Source organism: Xyrauchen texanus, chromosome 1 (assembly GCF_025860055.1).
Source record: "Xyrauchen texanus isolate HMW12.3.18 chromosome 1, RBS_HiC_50CHRs, whole genome shotgun sequence".
Classification (NCBI taxonomy): Eukaryota; Metazoa; Chordata; class Actinopteri; order Cypriniformes; family Catostomidae; genus Xyrauchen; species Xyrauchen texanus.
In genome coordinates this window covers 759739-779653 of record NC_068276.1, presented here as the reverse complement: position 1 = coordinate 779653, position 19915 = coordinate 759739, and the positions used below count along the sequence as shown (strand labels likewise).

Below are 19915 nucleotides of genomic sequence, written 5' to 3'. Positions count from 1 at the left end.
TTTTTTTATCCCATTATCATATTTCAGTGTACAGTATTTAATTATTTTTATTAAAACGTATCACGTTGTTTCTTTGCAACCCACCAGCTACATGATGATTGCTCTCAAATAGTCGGATCATTACAACAAATGGCCAGTAACTGCAATGGTGTACAAGATTGACAGTGTACAATACGAAATGTAAAGCACAGCTGTTGAGTGCAGAGTGTTCAACATCATGGAGATAAAAGTACATGCTCAGTTATTTGCAATCTGTAATATTTGTAATATTTCTTACCTACACAGAGGAAGTGAGGAAGATGAACTGCCTCAAGTGTGCCAGTGGTTACGGTGATGTCCATCAAAGGGCCACATGGCTTGTATTTCTTCGATTCAAGAACGTCACTGATGTATTCCCAGTTAATGATCTGATACACAAAACTGACATCACTGTCACAACACCAGCGGAGGCCAGTCACTGAACACTCATACTTCCCTGCAGTGGAGCTCACCCTGATCAACACAAAGACAACACTCATTAGCATTTAAATGTTTTCATCCATGATCATGCACACAATGCGCTGAAACCCGAATGTTGCTTTAGTGTTCATAACTGTGATTCTTTTCATTTGTGGTCTACTGTAGTTCACAGGCATAAACGTGGTCTTCAGGTGTCAGACAGATATTTTTGGGCCATTGTGCCATGTTTCGTTGATTTTTTAGTCTCTTGTACAATGCACAGCATTTTGTACAATGTTTTTGTTTAGTATACAGTATTGCTAGGTATATTACACCGATACATTTGTTTAATACAGCTTAGCTTTTAAAAATGGTAAATTACTTCACCTAGTTTTTTTTCTCTTCATCCACATAAAAAATATATAAATGACACAATATACTCATACTACTCACTATAATTTGCTCCTCATTTTAACAACTCCTCTGCTGTACATAAATACTCATGCAATGTGGTGTGTTATTTGCATTTATTTCACGACTCTATGGAATACTTGATTCTGATTGGTTAATGGTGCCTTCCAGTGGTCAGATATTGCTCTGTAACTACCGCACATTTGGGGATTAAGACATATCATAGACCACACATCCGGTTCTGCAAACCTTCTCAAGCTTCAAGTAAGTGAATAAAATAATTTCAGCTCAAATCAATGTTTCATGTACATTTATTTATTTATTTGGCAAGAAGTCTTGTAATAGGCTGAATAATGACAGTTATTTTAATTATTAAGTAAACACCAACAGAACTCCAACACAATTCGTAGGTTGATTCCAGCTGTTCAGTGATTTATTTCTTCTTAAATTACATAATTTCACCACAAATCAATATTTGGTTAGTAGCCCTGTAATAAGTGTGACAATGTACAGTCAGCTGGTTGTTATTGCACAATAAACCCATTCAGGGTGATACAAGACCCCTGGTTTATTGTGCGATAACAACTGGCTGACTTTACATCATCCCTTATATGACATGTTGCGGCCAAACATATTTGGAAGTATGCAAAGGTGAAAGAAAAGTGAATCTGTTGTGCTTTAAAAATTATATGCTCAGCGCACGTTAGGAAATTGAACCAAACTTGGAGCACATCTGTTTACTGAGTACAATATGTAATTGTGGATCACAGAACTGCTCTTAAAACAGTAATGATTTTACACAATACAGACAGCACAGAGCAGCATTAATAAACTTTGAAGTGAGCAGTGTGATCATACTATTTATTCCCTATTAAAGCGTCGTGCTGTTGGATCATTCATGGTCATATCAGTAACTTTGCTCATTCTCTGCACTGGCAGTGCAGTATATGCCCTAGATGTGCATGTCGACATGCGCATTCTAAACATGCACTACATCCCAGATGCACTAGGCAGTGGACCAGTGCACCATCCGCACTACAGTCTGCAGTGTGGATATCAGCTTCACCAGCGTCCCTAGTTCCCCATCTGGCAGCTCCGCTTTACCTGTCCCTCCAGCCGAGATGAAGAAGGGTTCTTACAGCCCTTACTTCATTGTCCCCAAGAAAGGTGGCGGAGATTACGACCAATCTCGGACTTGCGAGTTTTAAACCGGACCTTGCACAAACTCCCATTCAAAATGCTAGACACAATTTAATTCAATATGCAAAGACACATTCTAACTTGAGTCCGGCATCAAGATTGGTTCGCAGTGGTAGACCTGAAGGACACGTACTTCCATGTCTCTATCTTGCCTCGACACCAACCCTTCCTACGGTTTGCATTAGACGGCAAGGCGTATCAGTACATGGTCCTCCCCTTCGGCATTTCCCTGTCCCCTTGCATCTTCACAAAGGTCGCAGAGGCAGCCCTTGCCCCGCTAAGGGAAGTGGGCATCCGCATACTCAATTACCTCGATGACTGGCTCATCCTAGCCCACTCTCGAGAGTCACTGTGCGCCCACAGGGACAAGGTGCTCGTGCACCTCAGCAATCTAGGGCTTCAGGTCAACTGGGAAAATAGCAAGCTTGCCCAAGGTTCAGAGCATGTTTTTTCTCAGCATGGAGTTAGACTCAGTCTCAATGGCAGTGCTCCTCACCGACGAGCATGCGCAGTCAGTGCTAAAATGCCTCACCTTATTCAAGTCAGGCACAGCGTTTCCTCTAAAACAATTCCAGAGGCTCCTGGGGCATATGGTATCCTCCGCGGCGGTCGCGCAACTAGGGTTGATGCATATGAGACCGCTTCAGCAGTGGCTTCAGACTGTAGTCCCGAGATGGGCATGGTGTCGTGGCACATACCGTGTGTTCATCACCCCCATGCCCCCACTGCCACCAAACTTTCAACCGCTGGACAGACCTCTGTTTTCTGCGGATAGGAGTCCCCCGACCCGTTCTGGTCACAACAATGGGCACACAGCTGCCGGCTCCTGGACGTGGGCCCCGGCTAGGTTGGCACATCAACTGCCTAGAGTTGCTGGCTGTAATCCTTGCCCTGTGAAGGTTTCTCCCACTACTTCGGGGCAAGCACGTCTTGATTCGCTCAGACAGCACCACCATGATAGCGTACATAAATCGCCATGTGTGATCGGTGTGCGCTCTCGTCACACTTTGCAAATTGCCCACCATCTCCTCCTTTGGAGCCAGCAGCGACTCATATCCTAGGCAACCTCAACAGTGGACGCGATGTCGCGACAGGGCATGCTCAGTGGAGAGTCCAGTCCTAGGTGGTTCGGCAAAGCACAGGTAGACCTGTTCGCTTCCCAAGAGACCTCCCACTGCCCGCTCTGGTACTCCCTAGCAGAGGCTCCCCTTGGGACAGATGCGCTGGCACACAGCTGGCCCCGGGGGCTGCCCAAGTACGTATTTACCCCAGTGAGCCCACTTGCACGGGTACTGTGCAAGGTCAGGGACGAACGAGGAACAAGTCATTCTAGTGGCCCCCTAATGGCCCACACAGTCTTAGCTCTTGGATGTCACGCTCCTCACGAATTCCCCTGAGGAAGGACCTTCTTTCTCAGGGATGGGGCACCCTCTGGCATCCGCACCCAGTCCTCTGGAACCCCCACATGTTCTTCCCAATCTGAAGACCTGGAAAGAGGTGCAGTCAGGTCAGTGCTCTCATTTCTGCAGGAGAGGCTGGAGGGGAGGCTGTCTCTCTCCACCTTGAAGGTTTATTTAGCCGCCATATAGGCTCACTATGACGTAGTGGACGGTAAGTCCCTAGGGAAGCAAGATCTGATTGTCAGGTTCCTTAGAGGTGCCAGGAGGCTGAACCCTCCCAGGCCATGCCTGTTCCCCTCATGGGATCTCTCTGTGGTCCTTTCAGGCCTTCAGAGACTCCCCTTCGAGCCGCTAGAATCAGTCGAGCTCAAAGCCCTCTCCTTGAAGATGGCTCTCCTGATCGTGCTCGCTTCCATCAAATGGGTTGGGGACCTGCAAGCGTTCTCTGTCAGCGACACTTGCCTGGAGTTCGGTTTGGCAGACACCCATGATGTCCTAAGACTGCGACCGGGCAACGCGCCCAAGGTTCCTAAGACCCCCTTCATAGACCAGGTAGTGAACATGCAGTCGCTGCTCCGGGAGGAGGCAGACCCAGCCTCTTCACTGCTGTGTCTTGTGCGTGCTTTGCAAACCTAAGTGGACCGCACGCAGAGCTTAAGATGTTCTGAGTAGCTCTTTGTCTGCTTTGGTGGACAGTGGAAAGGGAACGTTGTTTCCAAACAGAGGCTTTCCCACTGGGTCGATGAAGCCATCGCTTTGGCCTGTTATACCCAGGCCGTGCCCACCCCCTTGCGGGTTCGAGCACACTCTACGAGAAGTGTGGCATCCTCGTGGACACTGACCAACAGCACCTCCCTAGCAGACATTTGCAGAGCAGAGGGCTGGACAACACCCAATACCTTTACGAGATTTTACAGTCTCAAAGTTGAGTCGGTCTCGTCCCATGTTCTCTCAGGTCTGAGCATGTATAACCTGGGAACGCGGAACGTCTGACCAGGAGTTCCGCTTGCACATAGTGCCTTTCCCCTCCATTGAGGTGAACACGTGCGCTCTTTTCGTGCAGGAGAGTCCACTAAATTTGCGCTCCCTGGATGTTCTTCCTCTTTAGCCCTCTGTTCCGCGAATTCGGCGGAGGAATTCGACCAGACCCACTATGGGTTCTAAAATGACTCTGTACTGGAATAGGTGCTCCACAGAATGGGCCTTTATGGAATAATCCCCCTGTGTGTATTTTCGTTACACACAGTCCCCGCCAGCCCCCCAGTCACCGTGTTTGTAGTAACTCCTCCCTCACAGCAGGTAGGATCTACCACCGTGCCATTTCCACATGTGGCCTGAAAACCCAAGTGACGTATTTCGCCTTACTTTACCTCACTTTACCTGGGCAGGTGGTGGTCACCACGGGGTCTTTTCCCCCTAAAAGAATAGGAGTTGGAAAAGAATGCCTTCCCCGATGTGTGTGATAGTGTTAAAATGGTCCTAGCCGCTTTAACTCTATGCGAGAAACACGCAACTGCCTGCCTGAGTCAGCAGCTCACGTACACGGTTCAGCGCATGGCATAATTGAATAGGGACCCCTAGTGTCGGTTCACGCAATACAACGTCGAAGTGAGCAACAGATGGGGAACGTCTAGGTTACTGTTGTAACCTCCGTTCCCTGATGGAAGGAACGAGATGTTGTGTCCCGAACCTTATTCTCGGCTCCTCAGTGCAAAACATGAATGAACAGATGCATGGTTCCATCCTTTTATACCCGTATGTCTGGGGGAGGGACATACAAATTCTGTCTGCCAAATTCTGATTGGCCTTTTCTCAAGTTCAGAGGTAACCGAGGCTTTCAAGAATGTCCCCTAGTGTTGCTTCACTTGACACAATATCTCGTTCCCTCCATCAGGGAACGGAGGTTACTGAGACCACAGAAACACCGCTTCAGACTGTGTTCCGAATATATGTTAAACACTACAGATAAAAGCGGTGCACATACGATACTCGTTAACATCTGTGGCTCCATATTTCAGCACATGCACGAAAGTGAAACAGTGATTGGTCAGTGGCGAACTTCTGAAAGGAGAGTGATAGGTCAGGTGAGGTGAAAATGGACTTTTGTGATTTGGGCTTGTGATTTGGTCTGTCATCCTTGGACTCGGCCTAATGAAAATGAACAAACATTCACAACAATACCTGGCTGTAATTTCTGCTTGTTAGCTCACTAATAACGTGGACGGTTATGCTTTATTAACCATGAGAGGCAGAAACTGTGATCAAAGTGAAAATGTGATAAATTGTGAAGCCCTAATGTCAGTGAACATTACTTCAAAATCCATCTTACTTAAATTGCATTCGTTCTCCTTCTGTAGGTGTTTTCAGTGTCCAGCAAACAGAGTCCTAGGCAAAAGTAGAACACTAGAACAACAGAGTCATGTCATCCTCAACAAACATTGCTTGAATAGATTTCTCATTGACCATGTTTACATGCACTTAAGAAAATGGTTTATTCTGAAACATCAAGTAAACTAGAACACTCCTTACACTGTTTAAGGGATTAAGAGAAAAGGGTTTAACACACCTGGGTTTCTCCAAAGAATGTGGCTTAGTGTGGTCATGTAAAACAAAGGTTTTTGAGGAGTGCGCATGTGCATGAACAGACCGAATAACAAATGTCATATGATGGAGCCCAGCAACAAGTCAACACAGTGGAAAGAAATCTATATTTCTGGGAGTACCAAGGGAAAATCACATACACAATCAACTATTCTCCTTTATACACAACAATTAAAAATATCGACTGTCCCTCACGACAGCGTATGTGCACTTGCACACTGCGGGAATCCCTGAGTTTGACCTAAGAGGGAAACCACACTATTGCACTGCAATTCTGCGGCAGGTCATGATAGAAATCGAAGGAAACAAACAGCAATAACTCTGGAATATCTGGTTATAAAGCAAAGCAACGGAAAGTAAAGTAGCAAAGTCTTGCTAGGATGCCATGTTTGATACGTATTTACACAAGCATCACGAGAAAATGATGTTGCTGTGGAGAAAAATGTTTACTAAACGAGCCACATGTGTACGGGAATAAAATGTTTTCCGCAAACACAGCTCATATTAACACATACACTGATTTCGAGCCTTTGGCAGCTTTCTTTTCATGACAGCTTTCTTTTAATTTCAAGGCATAGAAGAACTAGGGCACCTCCTGATGGGGGTGCCAATAGGGATCTTGCCTAGGTCTGAAACGGCACTGCTTGCAATAAACAGATTTCTGGCGTCAGTGTAAACATGGTCATTGACTTATTAAAAGAAGAATTAAATCAATAAGTTCCTATGTGTTTAATTAACTTGGTTTACATAGGCTATTGTCCGGTTTCATATTTGTCAGTCAACTTTTCAAAATACATTCAGGGCTACACTCAAAACATTCGGGGATGAAGCCCCAGCAAAATCGGCTGAGGCTGCGTCTGATCGCATGAACTTCCTTTAATTTTTGGTCACGATCAACTGCCATTGTATTGAAAAGGCGGACCAAGACATTAATTCAAACTTTTGAATGACCTTTTGTGTTCCACATAAGAAATAAATTCATACAGGCTTGGGATGGCACGAGGAAGAGTAAATTATGACAGACTTTTCATTTTATTTTTGTAAACTATTCTTTATATGTTCTTGGCAAGCTTAACTACAAAGTCTGAGCTCTTACAACATAACGTGTGAAGTTCAAACACACACACACACACACATACAATTATACACAAACATAAAGCAGACACACAAACAATGCACACATAAATTCTGGGACTGATTTACTGTAATACAGCAACAGAGAGTACTCACCTGTGAATCAGCACAAATCTTACAACCATTGGAAACTGATAAAAGAAAATCAAACCATCAGCAAACACATAAACTGCACACCATAAACAACAGGGTCAACAGTCAATGTAAAGTTCAGGAGTTTCAGTTTTGTTTTGTTCCATTTTTTATTTTTTTTACTATCCCTAATCAATAAATGCCAAACCACAACAAAGGTCAACAACAGGGATCATAAAAAATCTCTAGTCCCAGGATTTTCAGTGTGGATTCTGTAAAGCTCCTTCATTATAGGTTTATCCTCATATTTTAAAGATTTTATTATAACATTGCATTTACTGCAATACAAAAATTCAAAATGTTAAAATTGCCCCCATAATATATATATATTAATAAAATAGACATTGTTTTGAATTAAAAGAACCTTCTTTACCTTGTGAAGAGAAGTCCATGGCGCTGGTTATTTCTTGCAATAGTTTAGGAATTCCAAGGTATTTTCTCACTTCTGAGTGTTTTAAGAGTGCAATCATATTTTTGTTGTGCTGTTTCCATTCTGAAAGTGTAAGATATATTGGTTAACCTACAATCTTGATTTGATCAAACTTCAAAGTAACTATTAGGTTGAAGCCCAAAGTATACTTTTATCAGAAGCTAATGCTTGGTGCCTGTATACAGGACGTGTGATGCAAATTTTGTCATAAGCAGAGTGCTTGAGCTCTGAACATGAGCAGCTCGATTTTTCTTAACATGCGTACTCTGAACACGCATATACTGTGCGGGCACTTGGAATTATTTGCACTAAATAGTGTTTCCACAAGGTGGGGAACACTCACAACTGAGCCTTTGCTGTCACTAGAAGTGCTAGAAGAAGATGTTGGCTGGTAACCAACAGGAGACAAAGGTCAAAAGTCAAGAGCACATGTGTGAGGAGGTGTAACTTGTAAAACTTCAGTCTGAAGGAATATAAAGACATTTTTATGGGTCTAAACTTTTGAAGATAAATAGTTCAGTATCTCATATCAATTTTATTGCACATGTGCATATGACAATTTATATTGTGGTTACAAAATAAAGTGTCAATTGATAGAGATTTTGCTATATCGTGTATATCGCGATATGTAAACATCCATGTGCGCAGCATGGGCTTATCTATCAGTGGGCAGGGCTTCACATGAGACTGAAAGAATTTAAGAAACATTGACAGGGTTTAAAAAATGTTCAGCAGCCACCCAAGCAACTTCAATTACATTAATCTCACGTTCGGTGCTTAATAAGTGCTTAATATGCTTCCCGGAAGCGCACATCTGTGTTATTTACTGTAGCGCTCAGAGCAGAGAGAGATTACGCATGCTACTTAATCACTTTTGACACAGGAAAAACCCTAATGGAGAAAGAAATCTCCACAGAATGGGACAGCTCCTAAACACCTGTTAAACTTGTTTTCACACACACTTACTAGGCTCAAGACGTTTCCTCTCCATATAAGTGAATTGTCTGGGCGGTACATCCACTAAAACACAAGAACAGACATTTGTTTACTCGACCACAAACATGGCATGTTAAATTAATACTAACACTTGATCTCTTGGATGGATAGTAGTCCTATCACTCAAATCTGAGGAGATGGTTTGAGATGCACCCAAGATGTGAGTCAGCCAAATGTAAATTCATCTGGTTGTTTAGGCTACATACATAAATCTTCAGCAGGTTCCCCTTCTGTCGCTCTCTCCACGTTGTGTCGGAGAAGCGACACTAGGGGTCTCTCTTGAGCGCCGATATTCACCTCTGACCTATTGAAAAGGGCCAATGGGAGTTGGCAGTCAGTATTTGCATACCCCGCATACGGGTATTTAAGCGGGGCAAATACGGAAGTTTAGTCAGAAAATTTCTTCGGAGCCGATGGTCTGTTTGCAGTCTGCTGCGAGAATACACACCCTGAACGTTCCCGTATCTCTGACAATCTGCTTGCTGTTGGATTTGACGGCGCACAACAGCGGCTTTCTCCTACTTTGAACGCCGTGCATTGTTGCCCCTGAGTGCTTCGACAGCGCAGACACACACACACACACTGTGTATTAAAAGAGTAATTTCCCTTAAAAGAGTAAATTTCTCTAAAAGAGCAAACACAGCGGCGTTGAACGTCCTTTTTAGGACGCGTCTTTTTCAAGATGCCCTTCCGCCCCTGTGTCGTTCCTGGATGCGGTAGAGTGCTCTCCGCTTCAGACGGCCACAGGCGCTGTCTCGTGTGTTTGGGCTGCGATCACACCGAGGCGGCGTTTGTGGATGGTTCATGTTCTCACTGCGAGAACATGACCATGACCACGTTGCGGTCGCGGCTTGCTTTCAACAGAAAGCAAGCCACCCCAGCTACACCCCGCATTGCTCCTTCTTTCCACGGGATTGAGGACGATGCGGTTGGCGCTGGGGGCGATTTGGGGGCGGCAGCGGGTGCAGTTTTGCCGGGTAGCCTCCCACGAACCTCCCGTTCCCCGACACGCTCGCTGGTCCCCGTCCATGCTCGTGGCGATAGCAGCTCGCCTCATGGCCTGGCTATCTATCCTCCTGAGTCCGAAGCAGATGAGCTCGCCGCTGCATCGGAGAGTGCGGTGTCTGATGCTGAGGACTCCCCTGGACTGCCGCCTTCGGGCCAGCAGGCCCAGGCTGAGGCGGTGTCTGATGCCGAGGACTCCCCTGGACTGCCGCCTTCGGGCCAGCAGGCCCAGGCTGAGGCCGACGCTCAGATGTCCGACATGCTTTCCCGGGCCGCCGTGAGCGTGGGGTTGGATTGGAACCCTCCGTCCTCCCCACAGCCTTCACGGTTGGATGATTGGTTCCTGGGGCAGCGCCGTTCGCGGCCTCGCATCCCCCCGGTCCCGTTTTTCCCGGAGGTGCGTGATGAGCTGACGTCTATGTGGAGAGCCCCACTCTCCGCTCGTCTAGGTGCCACCCGCTCCACTCTCTCCACCCTCGACAGTGGAGAGCGCCACGGATACGACGCGATTCCCCAGGTCGATAGGGCAGTTGCGCACCATCTATGCCCCGGTAGCCCTACCTCCTGGTGTGGTCACCCCGTACTCCCATCCAACCCCTGTAGGACAACATCCTCGCTCAACGCAAAGGCCTACAGTACGGCTGAACGCGCTGCCTCCGCCCTACATGCGATGGCCCTCCTGCAAGTCCACCAGGCCAAAGCTCTCAGAAACATGCACGGGGGTGGACCTGATCCTGATGTGCTGCAGGAACTGCGCTCAGCGACCGACCTCGCCCTGAGAGCGACGAAGGCCACAGCGCAGGCACTCGGCCACCCTAGTGGTCCAGGAACGCCATCTTTGGCTCAATCTGGTCGAGATGCATGAGGCTGATAAGAACCGCTTCCTGGACGCACCTGTCTCCCAGATTGGCCTTTTCGGCGACACCGTCGAGGACTTCGCCCAACAGTTCTCCGCGGTGAAGAAGCAGACGGAGGCCATCTCTCACATCATGCCCTGCCGCAGACCTGCCGCTACAGGCCCTGCCCCGTCTGCCCACCGAGGGCGTCCCCCTGCGAAGAAACCAGTCGGCACCCCGCAGGCTGCGCACGCCCCCTGTCTCATGAACCCTCTCTAGGACCCGGAAGGCTCCCAAGCGTTCCTGAGACAGCCGACCCAGAACCGAAGACGTTAGCTCCGGAGGTGGTAAGACCGCTCCGTTCCCCGGTGGAGGGCCGGGAGGAGAATCCTTTGTTTTTTCATTTTCCACACCCCCTGACGGGGGCTGTGGTACCCACATTCTCAATAAAAGAGCTGAAATGAGGAAGGGTTTCTACAGCCCTTACTTCACTGTACCCAAGAAAGGCGGCGGCCTACGACCAATCCTGGACCTGCGAGTTTTCAATCGGGCCTTGTTAAAACTCCCGTTCAAAATGCTCACGCAGAGAAATATTCTGGCTGGCGTTCAGCATTTAGATTGGTTTGCAGCGGTAGACCTGAAGGACGCGTACTTACACGTCTCAATTCTGCCACGACACCAACCCTTCTTACGGTTCGCGGTCGACGGCCAGGCGTTTCAGTACAAAGTAATCCCCTTCGGCCTGTCTCGCCGCTGGGGTTGATGCATATGAGACCACTCCAGCACTGGCTCCAGACTCGAGTCCCGAGACAAGCATGGCACTACGGCACGCATTGGGTAAGGATCACCCCCGCCTGCCTCAAAACACTCCGACCCGTGACAGACCTCTGCTTTTTACGGGCAGGGGTGCCCCTGCAGCAGGTGTCCCGATGCGTTCTGGTCACGACCGATGCCTCCCGGTCCGGGTGGGGTGCCGTGTGCAGTGGGCACGCAGCAGCGGGCCGTTGGAAAGGGGCCCCGCTGCGTTGGCACATCAACTGCCCGGAGTTGCTGACCATCCTTCTTGCTCTCAGGAAGTTCCTCCCGTTAGTTCGGGACAAACATGTCCTCATGAGATCGTACAGCACCACAGTGGTGGCGTACATAAATCGCCAAGGCGGCGTACGCTCCAGCCACATGTCACAACTCGCCCGCCGTCTCCTCCTATGGGCCACTCACATCCCCGGCAAGCTCAACATCGTAGCGGACGCGCTATCACGACAACGCCTGCCCGGCGGGGAGTGGAGGCTTCACCCCCAGTCGGTCCAGCTGATTTGGGAACGGTTTGGCAAGGCCCAGGTAGACCTGTTCGCCGCCCAGGAAAACTCCCACTGACCACTCTGGTACGCCCTAACAGAGGCTCCCCTCGGGACAGACGCGCTGGCACACAGCTGGCCCTCGGGCCGCGCAAGCACGCATTTCCCCAGTGAGCCTTCTTGCACCGGTGCTGTGCAAGGTCAGGGAGGACGAGGAGCAAGTCACGTTGGTGGCCCCCTACTGGCCCACTCGGACTTGGTTCTCGGAACTCAGGCTCCTCGCGACAGCTCCTCCCTGATGAATTCCTCTGAGAAAGGACCTCCTCTCTCAGGGACGGGGCACGCTCTGGCACCCGCGCCCAGACCTCTGTAACCTCCATGTCTGGTCCCTGGACGAGACGTGGAAGAGCTAGCCGGCTTACCGGCGACCGTTGTGAATACAATCAACCAAGCCAGAGCCCCCTCTACCAGGCACGTTTACGCCCTAAAGTGGCGCTTGTTCGCAGATTGGTGTTCTTCCCGCAGAGATGCGCGATTAGGTCACTTCTTCTGTTCCTACAGGAGAGGCTGGACAGGAGGCTGTTCCCATCCACCCTCAAGGTGTATGTTGCCGCTATTGCTGCCCACCACGATCCTGTAGACGGCAAGTCTTTGGTAAGCACGACCTGATCCTCAGGTTCCTGAGAGGCGCCCGGAGGTTGAATCCCTCCCAGCCAGGCCTAGTTCCCTCCTGGGATCTCTCGGTAGTCTTGGCAGGACACCAGAGACCTCCCTTCAAGCCGCTTGAATCAATTGGACTCAGGGCCCTCTCTCTTAAGACGGCCCTGCTGATTGCGCTCGCCTCTATCAAGAGGGTCGCGGACCTGCAAGCATTCTCTGTCAGCGACACTTGCCTGGAGTTCGGTCTGGCAGATATGTCTCTGATCCTAAGACCGGGCTATGTGCCCAAGGTTCCTACCACACCCTTCCGAGATCAGGTAGTGAACCTGCAAGCGCTGCCCCGGGAGGAGGCAGACCCAGCCCTTTCATTGCTATGTCCAGTGCAAGCCCTGCGCATTTACCTGGACCGCACACAGAGCACCAGACGCTCTGAGCAGCTCTTTGTCTGCTTTGGGGGACGGCAGAAAGGGAACGCCGTCTCCAAACAGAGGCTCGCCCACTGGGTTGTCGACGCCATCACACTGGCTTATCACACCCAGGCCATGCCCCTACCCCTGCGGGTCTGAGCTCACTCAACAAGGGGTGTTGCGTCCTCGTGGGCACTGGTCAAGGGCACCTACCTAGCAGACATCTGTAGAGCCGCGGGTTGGGCAACACCCAACACCTTCGCGAGGTTTTACAACCTCCGCGTTGAGTCGGTTGCGTCTCATGTTTCGTCAGGTCCGAGCCCGTAGAACTCGGTAACACGTAGACCGACCGGCCGGGTGGATCGCTTGCGCCCAGCGCCCTTTTCCTGACGTCAAGGTAAAGTAGTGCGCCTTCTTCCCAGGGTGCCCCACTCCGAGTCGGGACCCTGGTCGATTCCTCCCCAGCCCTCCGGGTCCGCGGTTCAGCGGAGGAACTCGCCGACCCAAGCCACTGCGGGTACACTGATGGCTACCCTGTACTGGTATAGGTGCTCCGCAGGTAAGGCCTCCTGCTCGGACTCCCCCTGTGTGTAATTCCACGGTTCTGTCCCCTTACGAGCGGACCCCTGTGTCTCCCTTAGGCAGTTACAGCTGCCTCGGTCACGTGCTGTAGCAACTCCCCTTTCGAGGCTGGATCTACCACCAGCACTATACTTTCCACACGAGCCCTAAGACGGACGTGTGACGTGTCTACCACTTTTCCTCCCCAAGAAAAAGGGCAGGTGTGGTCTCCGCGAGGGTCTGGGTAAGACCCCTTCCCTATATGTAAGGGCCCCTGCCGAGATTGCTCTATGCAGAAACATAGAGAGAAAAGAGGCCCAGCCAGGCTGGCCTGCTCCCATGTTGGCAACATCGCCTTGTTCCCTCCCAGGGTAACTAGAAGGATTCCGATGTTCTTATGGGGCATTGGGAAGGGTACGTGCAGCCAGGTACAGACGATGCGCTGCACTGGATGAAATCCCTGCCAGCCTCTGTATCGGGCGGTTCACGCACACGGTTCAGCACATGGCAAGATTGAATGGGTCCCCTAGTGTCGCTCTCCGACACAACGTGGAGAGAGCGACAGAAGGGGAACGCTTGGTTACGTATGTAACCTCCGCTCCTCGAGGGAGGGAACGACACGTTGTGTCTTTCCTCCGCCATGTCGCTGAACCGAGCCACTGTTGTGGCCGGACCATTCCGGCTCCTCAGAAAATTCCTGACTAAACTTCCGTATTTGCCCCACTTAAATACCCGTATGCGGGGGCGGGGTATGCAAATACTGACTGCCAACTCCCATTGACCCTTTTCAGTAGGTCAGAGGTGAATATCGGCGCTCAAGAGAGATGCCTAGTGTCGCTTCTCCGACACAACGTGTCGTTCCCTCCCTCGGGGAACGGAGGTTACATACGTAACCAAACGTTTTCCACAGGCAAAGAAAGAGTCTTACCACTAGAACAGCATGGTTGGACGGGATCTGAATCTTTTTCCAGCACTTCGATTGTGATTGTAATCAGTTTTATTCCTGATATTATATCACTTTCAATGTCCTTCTTACGGTGGGCTTTTATCAGGGATTCTGCTGCTCTTGCCACATTTGTCTTGCTTTGGGTGAAGCCACTTAGCATTACATAAAAAAGAGAAAGTGAAAGGAGAACACATGTCACATACATTTGACAACATCTGATTCATAGATTTCTAAATAACAGTGGAAATCAGATATAAAGGCATTGACTGATACCTTTCGATGTTATAAAGTCGAGACAGCTTCACTGCTTGTTCTACATATTCACTCAAAAGACGTGTCAGTTTTGTAGTGTCTCGGTATCCTTCAAAAACATGTAAAGATAATGAAACATGATTTTCTGTGTGCATTTAAGAGAAATGATGCACCACTGACATCACCAGACAGATGTTTCAGAATGAAGTATGAAATTACAGAGAGTAGTAAATGCTCAAATTAATGACAGTAATTTAACTGTAAATATTCTTTATTTCTGAGGAACCTTCATCAATATGAGCTGGACAGATTTAATAAATATTTTTTTTTTTTTTTATTTTATTAAAAGGGACAATACATATTAATGAACATTTTCACAAATGTAAATATGTCAGATTATAGCCTTAGGCTAATTTCCATCTGCAGACCCTCTGGCAGGTTGATGTAACACACAGAAATTAATAAATACATATCAATACACTATACACAGACTATATACAGAAATACAAGGACAAGAGCAGTGATCACAACATGTTAGAACAGACAGTAACAACAAGAGTGGACAACAAAAGACATATAGAAAATTGGAAAGCATCGACTATATTGCACAAACCACAATTTTGCACATATCCTAACTAACCTGATATTGCACTGACCCAGCATTACACTGACCCCTGTTGCACAACCCATACTATACTGACTCTTATTGCACAACCCATATCACATTGATAATTGTATCCATTTTTGTAATGCACTAACTATGTTTTACATCTGATATCTAATGATTACCTAATCATGATCACATGTTTGTGTGTCCTTCAGCCACACTTTTAAATGACTCCTAAAGGTAGGAAGACTTGTGCTTTCCCTCATTAACAGTGGAATACTATTCCAGAAGCTCACTCCCTGATATGACAGGACGTTCTGTGAAAAGGCGGTCCGCCTAAATGCCAAGTCACAATCACCTCTCATAGTGGCTCTAGTCACTCGAGACCCGCAACACTACTAGATTTTTGTTTAATATAATCACTCAATGGTGGAGGCGCCAGACCATGTATAACCTTATAGATTAGACAGGCTGATTTAAATAATTTGAAATTAGCAAAATTTAAAAGCTTATATTTATCTAAAATTTGACAATGGTGATATGACAACGGTTTCTTGTCTAATATTTTCAATGCTCTTTTGTAGCATACTTCGATTGGCCCAATAGCAGCATGACTCGTATAGGACCAACTTGTGATACAGTACTCAATATGAGCCAGTATCATAGAGTGCAGGAATGTAATCGCTGCTGAATCCGTTAATGATGTACGAATATGTCTAAAGTTCCGTATATTAACATTTACAATTTTCACAATTTTTTAACGTGTTTTTTAAAGGATAATTTCGAGTCTATCAGCACTCCCAAATACTTAAATTCCTCAACATTAATTAATTCTTGTCCACCCAAGCTGAACTTTTACTGTGGCCACGGTTGTTTTAGGTTTACTAAAAAACATTGATACAGTCTTTTTAACATTAAGGCACAGGCATGAATCATTCAGCCATCTTTGTAAGTCATTCAAGGCCAATGAAAGCTGATGGGCTGCATCATCAGCACTTTTGGCTTGTGTAAAATTACCGTATCGTCTGCATATATAATCGTGTCCACATTTTTGCAAACATTGGACAAATTATTTACATAAAGTGAAAATAACAGGGGACCTAAAATTGATCCCTGAGGGACACCTTGCGTATAGTAAAGATAGGGTGACTTACTATTCTTTATTTGCACGCATTGTTTTCTATCTGATAGATAAGACTGTAACCATTTTACAGTTTGATTGCTAAAGTTAAATGTTAACAGTCTAGACAAGAGCTTAAGATGATTCACAGTATCAAATGCACGCTTAAAGTCAACAAAAACAGCCGCAACATAACTGTTTTTGTCTAAATAAGACTTCACCTTCTCAACCAAAACACAGACAGCCGTTTCAGTTGAGTGAAGAGATCGAAATCCGAATTGCATAGGGTGCAAACCCGGATTAGAATCATTAAGATGTGCAATAATAGAGTTAGCGACCCACTTTTCTGCTATCTTTGAGAAGATAGGAAGTATGCTAATAGGTCGATAATTTGCAGGGTTTAATTTATCACCCGATTTATATATTGGCATGACATTTGCCACCTTCCAACTCAAAGGGACGACTGCCTGCGTGATTGATAGATTAATAAGATGGGTTACAGGCACCAAGATACAGGATTTATAATGCTTCAGAAGATTGGTATCAAATCCAAACACATCCCTTGCTTTGGAACTTTTCAATTTAGAGATTATGTTTTCTACTTCATTTTCTGTAATTATTTGAATATTAAACTTTAAATTTTGAGTTAAGGCATCCATATAGGGGTCGATGTTGCCAATAATTTGTTGAGAGTCACAAGAATTAGAAAACAATTGTGCGATCTCATCAACGGTACTTTTAAAATAATTATTTAATTTAGTTGCTAGGCTGAGAGGCTCTGATATCACTTCATTAGCAAATTTGAGTTCAAGGTCTTTATCAGCACTGTGCTTACCTGTGAGTTTGTTAATATTTTCCCAAATTAGCTTACAATTTCCTTTGGCACCATTAATTACAGTCATGAAAAAATTAGCTTTTGCCATTCTCAAAGTTTGTGTGACTTTATTCCTTATGGATACAAAATTTAGTCGATCAGTAGTTAATCCAAATTGTATTGATTTTTTAAGTAATTTGTCTCTGAGTGTCATAAGCTGTTTACACTCACTATTGATCCAAGGCAAGGAATAAACTCTTTTCTTAAAATGACCCGCTTTCTGAAACTGAGACAGAACCCCTTTAATAGAGGAGTGTAGTAGATCACAACATCTATTAGTGTCATCACAAAATAGTATGCTAGACCAATCAAGAGTATTTAGAGCTGCAATTAGACGTAATGCTTTTACTGACACTTCTCAGTCGTTTTTTAGTCAACTTTCTAGAGAAGAATATGGCATTGTGGTCAGACAAACCAGTCAAGAAATTGTATGTTTTTATCATTCTATCTGGATTGTTAGAGAACACCAGGTCTATTAGAGTTTTAGTGCAATTTGTTATTCTAGTGGACTCACTGATCATTTGTGTTAGTCCAAAATTATCTGTAATTTCTTTCAGTTTCTTTCTGTCACTTTTATTGTCCCAATTTACATTTAAGTCTCCAATTAGAATAACCTCATTATTAAAGTCACAACAACTCAGAAGTGCCTTAAATTGATCATAAAAATCTACTTTTGCTGAAGGCAAAATTATATTACTGTAAGAAGTTCATTTTCACACTCACCCTCTGCCATATCTGTTCATCAAAAGGTTCAGCAGGATTTTAAAATGGAGAAATTCACTGTAAGTCACAATAAGTACAAATAAATCCAATAAACAGAATTTCAGGAACAGATCTAAAGAGATTGTTCTCCTTCAATGTTCCTCAACATCACAAAACACACTTGCATAACTTAAAACATTCTTACATAACATAACTTACTTTATTTGTTCAGTGATTGTATAGGTCCTTGTGTTTTCAATGTTTCATTCACGTTATCTTGTGATATCTTGTGCTGACACGTGAGGGCAGGACACAAGTCAAACATGTCAAACATATTTAAACAGATCCGGTTTGACTAGAAACAAATTCTATCTCATAATCATCTTCACAATACTGAATCTGTGTTAAAGGGGACTAGTTGTCACGCTAGGTATCACGAGGGCTATATCTTTATTTGAGTCCAAAGTCCAATTACCTGAATGTGTCATTTTTCCAGCAGTGGTTTTGTATGTTGGATTCAAATACATAGTTCAATCTATTTTCACTAACGTCATTATTTGCTGTAGGATAAACAAGTGAACACTGTAAAAGTCCACTGGCATACATTCAGGCAAGAATCAACTATATAAAGAGGGAGATTTTAACTGAAAGGTTGAACTTTCACGTGTTCTCAGGACAAAGGTATTTTTTATCAGTGTCAGGATGGGGCAAGCTGTCACATCTGTTTTTAATGTTATAAATTAATTTAAAATTAAGTTTTCATTTTACATTTTTGTATTTCATAAAAAGTGAAATGTGTTTAATTGTTGCTTTACTGTTTATTTTTTGCTAAATAATAGGCATGCAGGGTCCAATGTGACAACTTACCCCATATAGTGTGACGACATGCCCAGTGGACAGTTTGTATAGTATTTGCTAATTTCCAGTTCAAAACTTTTGTAATAATTCTATGATTAGAAATACAATGTTCAAAATCATTTAACCTCCTGAGACCCGAGCGTGACTGCTGTACACATATGCTATTTCTCTTTTTGATTTGTAACGAGTAGCACCTAAAAAAACTAAAGTAAAAAGAATCTAGAGCAAATAGTTTTCCTAAAAATTGATTACCACAAATGTGAACAATGGGAATATTTAGTTAAATGTTAAATAATACTAAGCGATGGAAAGCCTTTATTGTAAATGATCATGTTGACAAAAATGTTTATATTGCATTTTCAAAATGTTGTCCACTGAGTTCAGCATGCACAAGAATCTTCACATGTTCACTGAACTTGATTTCTGCCATCCAGTCTCAGGTGCTCTTACAGAGGAAGATTATGTATTCCAGTCAGCTACAGCAGAGGGGAGAGAAAAAAGGATGATACAAAAACATTGGTCATATGGTCATTTACATGGTAAAGATTTAATTCAACAATGAGGTTCTGTTGAAAAGTTCACAGTCATTGATGTTCAAGGAAGCAACACACGGTATTAAGCACCAATAATATGTAAAGTTTTGAACAAGATGATCTGAGTCATTTCCAAAATCAAAATGACATTTTACTTATATTTAAAGTACCTGCATGAAATAACATCTGTAATTACACTGTTGACCCCTAACACTTACCCTACCCCAACCTCGGTAACAACAAACATGTGAATCTCAAAATATAAGTGAGAATTTCACAGAACACATATAGCATGTTCACAATAAGTGCATTTGATCAAATGTTTATTTTATTTTAAGTGAGTTCTTTGTTAAATGCATATAATTAATATTGGACTATAATAATAGTAATAATAATACAATAAAAGAGTAAATGAACTCTCTTACACAGAATTTTCCAAATCATCTAAGGTAGTGATCATTTTTTAAAAGGCTTTGGTAAAGTTTCTCTTTCAGTGTAGGTGTTGTCAGGAAAGACA

The 19915-nt window shown here is 45.3% G+C and overlaps 2 protein-coding genes across 4 annotated transcripts in view; one reads left to right on the top strand and one right to left on the bottom strand.

Moving 5' to 3' along the window:
- LOC127647925 (NACHT, LRR and PYD domains-containing protein 1 homolog) overlaps positions 1-18384 on the bottom strand; it is a 249836-nt gene extending 231452 nt beyond the window's left edge. For 2 of the 3 annotated variants that reach the window (XM_052132470.1, XM_052132456.1), the window contains exons 1-9: positions 18227-18384; positions 18029-18085; positions 14726-14813; positions 14435-14604; positions 8713-8766; positions 7690-7809; positions 7281-7315; positions 5779-5834; positions 278-492 (exon numbers count right to left, since the gene is read on the bottom strand). In XM_052132470.1, the coding sequence (XP_051988430.1) occupies positions 278-492; positions 5779-5834; positions 7281-7315; positions 7690-7809; positions 8713-8766; positions 14435-14604; positions 14726-14813; positions 18029-18038 (748 nt within the window). In that variant the 5' untranslated portion in view covers positions 18039-18085; positions 18227-18384. Of the gene's footprint in view, positions 1-277; positions 493-5778; positions 5835-7280; positions 7316-7689; positions 7810-8712; positions 8767-14434; positions 14605-14725; positions 14814-18028; positions 18097-18226 lie in introns of those variants that run through there. The other variant, XM_052132465.1, reaches the window with a different exon arrangement.
- The window catches only part of LOC127648178 (histone H3), a 1095985-nt gene that overhangs the window by 488102 nt on the left and 587968 nt on the right, over positions 1-19915 (top strand). The window lies entirely within an intron of this gene.